At 35.6% G+C, this 10,835-nt stretch overlaps 2 protein-coding genes across 4 annotated transcripts; both read left to right on the top strand.

Annotated features, from left to right (window-relative positions):
* Positions 1-3,928: 3,928 nt before the first annotated feature.
* Positions 3,929-7,976, top strand: LOC130967449 (protein GID8 homolog). Of its 3 annotated transcripts, none has more exons than XM_057892304.1 (7): positions 3,929-4,095; positions 4,202-4,315; positions 5,373-5,532; positions 5,650-5,756; positions 5,958-6,089; positions 6,346-6,502; positions 7,517-7,976. In XM_057892304.1, exons 2-7 carry the CDS (start codon positions 4,265-4,267, stop codon positions 7,636-7,638), a joined length of 729 nt encoding a protein of 242 aa, XP_057748287.1. In that variant the 5' UTR covers positions 3,929-4,095; positions 4,202-4,264; the 3' UTR covers positions 7,639-7,976. The 3 variants fall into 3 exon arrangements, with proteins under 3 accessions (XP_057748287.1, XP_057748288.1, XP_057748289.1); XM_057892305.1 differs by having other exon boundaries at positions 3,930-4,095; positions 4,192-4,315; XM_057892306.1 differs by having other exon boundaries at positions 3,936-4,095; positions 4,207-4,315.
* A 1,045-nt stretch (positions 7,977-9,021) lies between these two features.
* Positions 9,022-10,390, top strand: LOC130970424 (uncharacterized). The gene has a single exon (XM_057896509.1). The coding sequence runs from the start codon at positions 9,091-9,093 to the stop codon at positions 10,171-10,173; it is 1,083 nt and encodes a 360-aa protein (XP_057752492.1). The 5' UTR covers positions 9,022-9,090; the 3' UTR covers positions 10,174-10,390.
* The last annotated feature ends 445 nt before the right edge of the window (positions 10,391-10,835 follow it).

The following is a 10,835-nucleotide window of genomic DNA, read 5'->3' as shown; positions in this document are numbered from 1 at the left end:
AGGAAGACCAAATTGTTCACAGAAAGTTCCCAGATCGATACGATTTTGAGTTTTCTCATGAGCAAGTTGCCTTTGAATTTTATCATCTTGACAAATCTTTAAGGCAACCTTTTGAATAAAAGAAATGAGTTGGCCATAACTTAACTCATCATAGGGTATTATCCCGTCCGGAGTTAAGCTACGAATTTTGTCCCTTACTTTATCGCCAAGGGATTTGGGGAGTCCAGCAAGGAATTTTTCTTTCCAGAAAGGTTGTTGACTGTCTTCTCTGGTATAAACCCTAGTAAGAAAGGTGTCTTTATACCATCGGAAGTCAGACAAAGTTTTGCATCTGAGATTGGAAAGTAGCTCAGCAGAACGGTCTTTCCAAAGAGACGGATCACCAATGAAGTGGCTTGCTATAGTAAAAATTAAGGTATTGACAGCATCGGGGATAGGTTCCCCGTCGTCGCCAATGATGGGTTCGTTTTGGTCATTAACTTTTATGGCAGAAAAGATCGAGTGCTTTTGGTTATCGGAAAGGTAGTTATCCCACCATCCCTTCAGCTGGCCACTAAAACCAGAAACAATAACATTAGCTATAGCTTCTTCAGAGGTGTCATGGGCTGCTTGATAGGCTGTGCCTACCATTGTCATGTGCTGGAGCATACTCATGATATTATATTCCGTTTTGCCATCTATATTCCATTCATAGACATTATTGGCATTGAAGCTAACAAAACCTAGTTCTCTTTCTTCAAGAGCTAGATCAGGAGCGGATACACGATTATAACCGTACGTAGAGGGTTTAGTTAAACCCTTCCACTTGGTTAGAGAGTTGGTTAAAATGGGACTGATCTTGAGGGATGATTTGCCAGAATCATCACTTTGCTCAGAGCAAGAATCATTGGACTCAAGGCCAAGGGCATTAATAGCCTTAGAAGCACGTGTTTGAATACGAGAAGTAGATTCTCTGGAGTTTGTGGGAGTTTCAGGGATAGTAGTAAAACGGTTCAAAAGTTGGTCAATCTTTTGAATAACTTCCGAATCACTAGATTGTTGTTTTAAAATGGAGGTTTTAAGACTTTGCTTAACCTTGCTACTTATTTTAAAAGGTTTAAAAAGAGGTTTCTCAATACTTTTAGAAGTAGATGTTTCAGAATCATTTTTCAAAGAGAAAGTAGATCTTGAAGATGAGAGATTGTCGCCTAAGCATTGTAAAAATTTGTTGGTATAATTTGATTGTTCAATGAGATTTTTAATATCCTTAGGGGCGACAGCTTCATCCACATTTTTTGTTTTAAAGGGAGAGGCCATAACAGGATTATGTCCTTCCGTGTTTGAGATAATAAAAGCTCCTTTTGGGGGAAACTCAGATCTAACTAAGTTCCCATCTTTGACTTTCCAAGTTGAAATAACATTTGCTGAAAATGAAGTTTGTTTATTTTTAAAAGGATACTCAATGTTGTTTTGATGGAATAAGCATGAAACCATTCAAAAAAGGGAATATGCAATCTAACATCATTTAAAAATTTGTAATATTTTTCTTTGAATGATGAGATTTGAGAAGCTGTATAATTACTTAAATACCATTCTCTTTGGAGGTCATACTCTTTAGAGTTAAGGTTTTTAAGTAAGGCTTCTCTGTTTATAATAAATTCTGTGTTATCATTTACCATTCAAAGAAGAATATGTTGGAGATTGATGAGATGGAATAGAAGATTCAACTTCAAATTCTACATCACCATCATCTTCTTGGTAAACTCCTTGAGAAATGCTTGAATTGTTTTGTAATCCGGAAATATGTATTTCAGAATTAGCTGGTCTCGACATTTTTGAAAACTGAGATTGGGAAGTTACTGAAAAAGATCTTCTTGCTGAAGCAAAATCATTAGAAGTTCCTGCTTCAGATCTAGAAGAAAAAGAGTTTCGTCTATCAAAGAAAATTTCTACTTTCCCTGATTCATCCTGTTTTACTTCTCGTAAAAGAGGTGCTTGTCTAGGTTGCGTTGGAATGGCTCAGTCAATTGACCATGATTGTGGGAGGTCAATTTCATCCCATCTTATGAGCTTTGGGATCATAACATTGGCCTTTGTCATGTCTGTGACAAACAAAGTGGTTTCACGATCTTGGGACTTAAGAAGGACTCTAGAGTTACAAGTGTTCATGACCTTGTATTGAATCCTATAGATTAAGGCGGCTGGAATGGAACCTTCTTTCATGTTAAGACCATGAATTCGGATGTTTAGAAAAAGAGAGTCAAGAATGTTAAGATCTAACAGCTGACCGTCTTATTTGGGAAACAGTTGAAGTAAACTGGACCATGTCCAAGACTTGTTTCAACCGTTCCGATTAAGGAGTCTTGGAAGTCATTGTGTCTGATGTCTCTAAGACACATGAGGATAGAGGCATTCAAGCCTTCTCGGATGAGAGGTTTGACTGCAACTTGAACACACCCTATGTGCAGATATCTGTAGTGGCGGGCATGTTCTCTAACTGATTGTTTAGTCAGAAGATGGAATTCCTCACCGGAATCGGGTCCTAGAGGAATATTATTTTCAGCGGTTTTGATGATATAATCAGATTTTCTCTTGTTATCATCAGGGACATAACTCATCTTGAGGGATTTTGGGTATTTCCCAATTGTCAATGGCTTGATTGATATCTTCGAAGCAGACTTCTTCTTCGAAGATATTGTGTTTGGGGGAAAGTTCCTCAGGACGAGTAACTTTCTCAGTAAGGGGGTTGGAAGAAGAATGGATCGGAGAGGAGGAAGAAGAGGACGGTGAAGAAAAAGAAAGGCGTCTAGAGAGAGAACGAAAGAGTTTAGACATGATTACATAAAATCTGATATCATAGCCCTCCTTTGGTTCAGAGAGAACATATATATTATCACTAAACTATCACTCAAATTTTTGAATCTGGGTTTTTAACTCTTTTTTTTTTTTTTTTTTAAAAACTCTCTAAATAATGAACCAAACATATCACATAGGTTAACTATTAGGGTTTTATTAGGTAAAAAATGATTTTTTTAAATAATAATTTTTGTAAATAATGTGAATAATGAATTTTAAAATTGATCTAATAAAGTGAATATTCCACTCTTAAATTACTTCATAAATCTTAATATTAAGATAATCATTTACATACCTAGTGAATTGAACATCCAGCTATTGTTAACTGTGTATGAGTAAATTGAATAAAAAAAATAATCATCAAATTAAAAATAATGAACATAATCATCTGCATACCTATTAAATTAAACATCTGACATAATTATTCACATTGTTTAATATTCTCATTGTCTACTTATACTCTTCCTAATTATTATAACTTTCCATATTAATCTTATTAAATCCGATAAACTTTTATAGGTCCTTTGAGAAATTAGATTAACTCTGTCTTAACTATAACTTTAATTTTAGGCCATAGTATAAACATATTTCATATCTAAAATTTTGAGGGAAATTTTTAAAAATATATTTGACTCTTAATTTATTTTAATTTTATTCTTAATATTTTAAATATATTATATATTTGGAGTTTACATTGTTAATGAAAATGTTAACCTCTCATTTAGCACGTGAGATTTAACAATGATTTTTTTGGCTTCTTTGAATTAATTTCATGACTGAATTTCTTTTAAAAATCTTTTTCTGGTTCAAAAAGTTAAAAAGATTAACAAAAATATAATTGTTGTGTCAAAAGAATATTCGTTGATCCTTTTATTTATTTTATTTAATTTTTTGGGTGGGGGGGGGGGGGGAGTTCTTCAGGAATACTGCTTGATCAAATCCAACGGTTCAGTAGTGGGTTGGTCCCGATCTGATTTTAGGTGAAACTATTTTGGACTAAAATGGGCCTAGCTAAACATAAAAAAAGTGAGGCCCATCCAGATGAACCCGCTAAAACAAACCGGGTTCGGACCGACCACAACCATCGACCGAAAGTTCTTGCACCCTCCAGCCCCCCAGCTAGCTACTCTGCGTGCGCGAAGAGAGAGAGAAGCGTCGCCAGAACCTACATAGACACTCATTGCGGAATCGTCTTTTGTCGGCATTATTTTCCCGGAAAATAACAGTTCTACTATATTTTCCCTGAAAATACTTTTTGCGGTAATATCACATTCTGCCGACCTTTATTTTCTTTTTTGTTTTTTGGTTTTGACCTGGATTTTAGTTCAGGAATATATAATTTAACGGTTTCGATAGTTTCTTGCAGTGCAGGGAGACCGTAGTCGTTTCGCTTCGCCTCGGACTTAATGGGGTTGAAGCTGGTGCACTGATGTCACTATTCTGGATTGTGATTCGTGAGCTCGCAGAAATCGAGGCAATGGTAATTTAATTATTTTTATTTGTTTATTTTTAACAGTTTCTTTAGGTATTAGTTTTGAGCAAAGGATTCCCTATTTGTGTTTCCTTAATTAACAGCTGATGATGCTTTGTTTTACGTTTATTTGCATGATTCTGAATAGATTTAGAAAGATAGTTCGGATTTCATGTAATTTTGAGATTTACTTTCACTGATTGCGAAATGCTTTATACAATGCTTTGATTGTAATGATAGGGTAATGGGAGTAGATTGGTTTAGTTTAGCATGTGAGGTGTTTTCTTATGTTATACTATGTTAAAATTAAAAAGAGTAAAGTACTATTTTGGTACCTGATGCTTGGGCAAAATCCTAATTTGGTCCCTAATATTTTAAACGTCATATTTCTGTTCCAAAAAGTTTTATACAGGCTCAATATTGTCCTATGGTTAAATTTGACACTAATAGTTAACAAAATAAGTGACATGGACGTGAATAACGTTGCTAATTAAGTCATGTCTTCTTCTATGCGTAAAAAATATAACGAAAACCTTCTTGTAACACTTTTTCTCCTCAAATTTTTTATACTAAACTCCAAATCCTAACATTCAATTATCAATGCTTCAAAATCGAAAGAAAACTTTTATATTTTGTTGGACATTGATAGATCGATTTTACTTACATAATAAAATCGAATGCTATTGGCACTTCAATATATGAATTGTTTGTGTCAAATTTAATGGTGCGACAGCATTGAACCCGCTTAAAACTTTTTTGGAATTGAAATAGGACGTTTGAAAGTTTTTGGGATTGAAATAGGACGTTTGAAATATTAAGGACCAAATTAGGATTCGGCCCAAATGTTGGGGACCAAAATATTACTTTATCCGATTAAAAATGGTTGAAGAATTGCGATGTTCTATGTACTTATTGCTCAATTTATTCAATTGGTTGCTTCTTTTTTCTTCCGGAAGTTACTGTGTATCGAGAATGAAGTAATTGTGGACTTAATGGAATGTGTAAATTACAAATGTCTCTGCAGTGGCATGCTAATGCATTTTTCTTTAAACTTGTTTGTGCTAAGGCTGCATCAAAGAAGGTGATAACAAGAGAAGAGTGGGAGAAGAAGCTTAATGATGTGAAGATCAGGAAAGAAGACATGAATAAATTGGTCATGAATTTCCTTGTGACTGAGGGTTATGTTGAAGCTGCTGAGAAATTCCAGATGGAGTCTGGAACTGAACGTATCCTTCATTAAACCATGTCTCGCTGCTTCTTTTAACTTATGTATTTCTTTTCATTATTTTATTGGAATCACGTCTTTGCTGTTTTCTGCTTTGGTCTTCCTTATAGACACACAGCAGACATAGATCTCGCAACAATCACGGATCGCATGGCTGTTAAGAAGGCAGTACAAAGTGGTAATGTTGAGGACGCAATTGAAAAAGTGAATGACCTAAATCCGGAGGTAGGTTGTCAATACCTTTAGTTTATCCTTGCAATTGTAATGCAGTGTTAACAATATAGTACGTTAATTACTTTTATACAAAAAAACCTGTTCTCAATCTACTATATACCACAACGCATATAATACAATTTTTGGTGTAATCATCAGATTTTTGTTCATCTATTTATGAACTTAATATTTGTTTTGGAATGCTGTTTGCAGATACTAGATACAAATCCACAACTATTTTTCCATCTCCAACAACAGCGGCTGATAGAACTGATTCGGAATGGAAAAGTAGAAGAAGCTCTAGAGTTTGCCCAGGAGGAGCTTGCCCCAAGGGGGGAGGAAAATGTAAGTCTAAATTTGGTTAGTTTTTTTTAATCTATATTTTCCTATGTGGTATCTTGATTAATGAAGTATTTTATTAGCTTATTTATCTTTTTTAGTGGTAGATTGCTTGCACCCTTAGTTTACTCTGGTTGAATGAAGCTTGGAAAGATGCAAAATGTGAAAATAATTTTTCATCACAGAGAAGTTTATATATAGCATTATTAGTTGCACTAGTGTTACCCACTAATGCTTAGTTTAACTTTTTAATTACCTCCAGCAAAGCTTCTTAGAAGATTTGGAGAGGACTGTTGCACTTCTTGCCTTTGAAGATGTCTCTAACTGTCCTATTGGAGAGCTTCTTGATATATCACAACGTCTAAAGACGGCAAGTGAGGTGAATGCTGCCATCCTTACAAGCCAGAGTCATGAAAAAGGTCTGTATCTGCTACACCATCTGTTTCCTAGTATTTATGACTTGAGCATGGACCCTGGTTTTTTACTTTGTCATATTCCACATATATACATCTGAGGAATCTGTCTAACAAGCATGTATTCCTACTAGCTTTTCCTGATTGACTTATAAAGTTTGTTAGGTAGCATAGCAAATTAGCAGATGTTATAAAATTTCTGGGCATAATTTTCTGAGATTCTATGTCTGCACCGAAAGATGGATTCGAACTTCTTGTGCTTGTAACTTATTCATTACCTGAAATATATGCCCCCTTTAACAAATATAAATTGCAAGAGGACAAGGAGTGCACATATGATACTATCATTTTGTAGTTTTTTTATTCCATGTTATGTCATTGGGGGACGTCAAAAGCATGTTTGGATGTGCTTTTATTCCATTATATATGTACTTGAATTAAAGACTTGGCCTGTTATGAGCTTTTCATAGAGAAAGAGAGAATATGGAAGTAAACTGAAAGTATTGAATTGATATGAATGTGTTATGTTCTGATACAAAGAGATATGCTATTTATAGTAATGGTTGTTAGCTCTAACAACATTCTGTTATCCGTTATACTATATATAGCCTAATACTTGCAAAGCCAGGATTGGGTTGTCTATGTATGACTTATGGCCTTCAATTTGCTTCCACTTGAGAGATGAGCAATGAGAATTTTCTTCCATTTGGTGATTTAAAATTTCTTCTAAAACTTCTTTATTTTGATTTCTGCAAGTAGATTAAAAATATGTGGAACCAAGTCCACAGGATACATACCTAACAAGAGAATATATGCATAATAGCAAAGCATGAGGTAGTGGCTGTATATAATGTTTGAGTGACTGATATTAAATTTTGTTTTTCTTTGGTTATAGAGATATAGTTGTCAGCTTTTGCTAACTGGGGGGTTGCCAGTTTGAAATTCGCACTTGTTTTTTTGGTCTTGTTCCATTCCTCCACAATTGGATTTAATAACCTTGCCTGACTTTTGTTGTATCAGATCCTAAACTTCCAAGCTTGTTGAAGATGTTGATATGGGCCCAAAAAGAGTTGGATGAGAAAGCTGCTTATCCTCACATTAATGATCTATCCAAGGCTGTACTAGAAGACCCTGCTGTTTGAATGCTTGTAAGTTTACTTGCAATTGCATTGTGCAAGTTTTAGATGAAGATATGGTCATCATTGGCATCAAATGCGACATTTAATCCGAACGTGGCCAATCCAATGTCCAGATTCTCGTAGATAGTTCGTTTAAGTGGTGTTATACCGTTGTAAAAAGATAATTCAGTACATTTATCAATTCTTTCGTTAAACTTGGTGTTTGCAGCATTTTCATATGCATGCTTTTCGTTACAATCTATAGAATTTGTTCTGAAATTGCTTGAGTGTAGGCGATCTTTTCACTTTCGCTGTCTTAACTCCTAAATGCGTAATCTGTCCTGGACTATTGATTTTTCTTATTCTGGACTCGTGATTGGCGATTACATTTACCTCCCAGGCATTTATTATTTTGACATTGTGTTCTAGCTGGATTTAGCTCGGATAGCTAGTTAAAGGATGTGCTATTAACTAACAGCTACAAGTGAATCAAATTCGAAAGTTCACCAAAACGAATAAAGCTTAGGTAAACTTAATCGGAAAAGCTTAACTGGTAAACACTACTAGTGAAATTAAGATCATGGGCTAACTATAAAAAATCGCACCTAATTCGAGATGGAAAACCTATTTATAAACCAAGTTGGGTTGGTCTAGTGGTTAGCTCACTAGTCTGCTTAAGCAAGTGTCGGGGGTTCGAATCCCGTCTTGGAGCTCAGTACAGCGGTTTGATTAGAGTAGTATATGGGTGTGATGGATCTTCGCTAATGATAGTAGCTTTGAAGAAGTGGATTCTCTTAATTTAATTTTTTTAGTTGACAAAGATAAGTATAATCCTTATCATACGACTTCTAAATGAGATCAATATATTCAATACAAGGCATTTACCAATTTATTTCTGAAGGGATTTAAAACAAATATAGTGATGATAATACTTTGAAAATAGAAAATAATAGATATAGGAATGAATGATGCATTCTCAAGGTTTGATATTTCAATTATAGCTGCATACCCCAAGTACATCACATCAGATTTACTAACTAAGATGGCACGTTACTCAAATAAAACAAAACACCACTCAATGGATCACTTTACAAAGTCTCAATGCCTTGTCCAACTTCAAAATCCACGCCTCTAAGGAGACATTAAACAATTTGCTTTTAATCCAATCAATTGATTACCAGTATTTAATACTTGCTACAAAAACCTTGTAGAATCCGGAAAATTCATGTTTTAGCTTTATGTTTAAGAGATAAAAAGACAACAATGCATACAATGGGCAACAATATATCAAATGTGTTACAATGTTATCACCACAAGTTGATGTTAACACGCAAACTCTGATCTATATGCATTTTATTTTTGTTTTCTCCGCCAACCTTCCCTACAAATATCACTCTTCTTCATACTGTAACACTTCCCAGTGGCAACTTATACAAAACACACATAAGAGTGATCATTAACAGTATCCCAAAAAGAATGGGTTCCCTCTCATGTTTGTCAAGGCCAATGGAGGATGATTTTCTTTCCAATTATGCAATAGTTGCTGTGTTTTGTCCTACAAAACCAACAACTGACAATAAAGATATTGTTCCTAACTCAATGGAGCTCTTTAATCCATCCACCAACACATGGAGCCATGTGACCTCAATTCCAGGACTAATTGAAGGCCAAATCTTGAAAGCCTTTTCCATGGTCTCCTTAGGGGACTCTGTTTACATAATTGGTGGCCTAGTTTGCCACAAAGAAAGGGTTCATGTGTCTGATGACTCAGCTGAATTGGTTGATGTGGGTATCCATGTTTCACCAAATGTCCTGCGTTACAACATAACAACCAATCAATGGTTCCATTGCGCGCCACTTGGCATGCCAAGGTATGATTTTGCCTGCACCATTTGCAATAACAGAATCTACGTGGCAGGGGGGAAATCCAAGCTGGCGAGCGCACACGGGATCTCGTCGGCTGAGGTGTATGATCCTAGTCTTGACACATGGACACCTTTGCCTAGTATGCATATTTTGAGATATAAATGTGTAGGGGTGACATGGCAAGGAAAAGTATATATTATTGGAGGGTTCACAATGCCTAGCCTAGTGGAGCGTAGCTCTGCTGAGGTGTACGACACGCTGGCAAAAAAGTGGGACCTCGTGGCAGGGATGTGGCAGTTGGATGTGCCTCCTAATCAAATCGTGGCGGTTAATGACTCCCTTTTTAGCTCAGGGGATTGCTTGAATGCATGGAAGGGACATGTTGAGGCCTATGATGGGAAGCTTTGGAATGAAGTTGAAGGGTCACAGAAACCAAGCCTTTCCACATTGGAGACCAACTATGAGAATTGGCCTCATAGCCAAAGATCATACCTAACTATGGCCCCAATAGGGACTCAATTATTTTTCTTGGCAGGGTACAAGACAGGTAATGATTATGATGAGATAGAAAGATCAATGTCCCTTGTCCACTTGTTTGATACAACAAGGGGTGCATGGAGGAGCCTTGAGCCTGTGGAATTGGAGGGTGAGAAAGAGCTCTGTAGTCATTGTTGTGTTGTGCAACTATCATAAACATTTATTTTTCTAAAAAGTATGTTTAGATCAATGGTGATCCAAATCCAATAAAGATATCATACAGAATAGTAGTGGCATTAATCAATGCATGCATGACTTTTCGATTAAGACACACTGCATTTTCCAAGGCAGCTGTCTTTGTTTGGATTGATTATAATGATGGGGCAAATCAAAACAAGAAAAGATCTTGTACCATGTTTTTAGAATGTAGGAACGTGATATTATAGTATTTAGATATTAATGAATATTAAATCTTATTAGATGTTTGGATATATATAACTCTGATAACTCTCACCCTTTGGGTGATGGGAGGATTTAGAATAATTCTCTGAAATTGGAAAGAAACTAGTGATCCAAATCATGGTTACCTTTTGGTTAGCAATGTTTCAGAAAGTTAATTAATTTGCTCCGCACTTTGCAAACAGACATGACAAACGGACTGAATTGAATAAATGATCAACACGTGTTATTTGCACAACTTTTTTTCTTTTTTGGTTGCACACGGTATCCTCAAACTCGACAAGTCAAAGACTAATTCGTTACGAATCTGAGCTCCATTTAAGGGTCTGCTGCGGGCCAATAAATTACTGCATTCACGATGTGAGATTCAAATTTCCGACATTTATTTAGATGGACAAGTAAAGTGACCACTTGATCAA

This window comes from Arachis stenosperma, chromosome 3 (assembly GCF_014773155.1).
Source record: "Arachis stenosperma cultivar V10309 chromosome 3, arast.V10309.gnm1.PFL2, whole genome shotgun sequence".
Lineage (NCBI taxonomy): Eukaryota > Viridiplantae > Streptophyta > Magnoliopsida > Fabales > Fabaceae > Arachis > Arachis stenosperma.
Note: the sequence above shows the minus strand (reverse complement) of the source record. Positions and strands in the feature narration are given on the sequence as shown.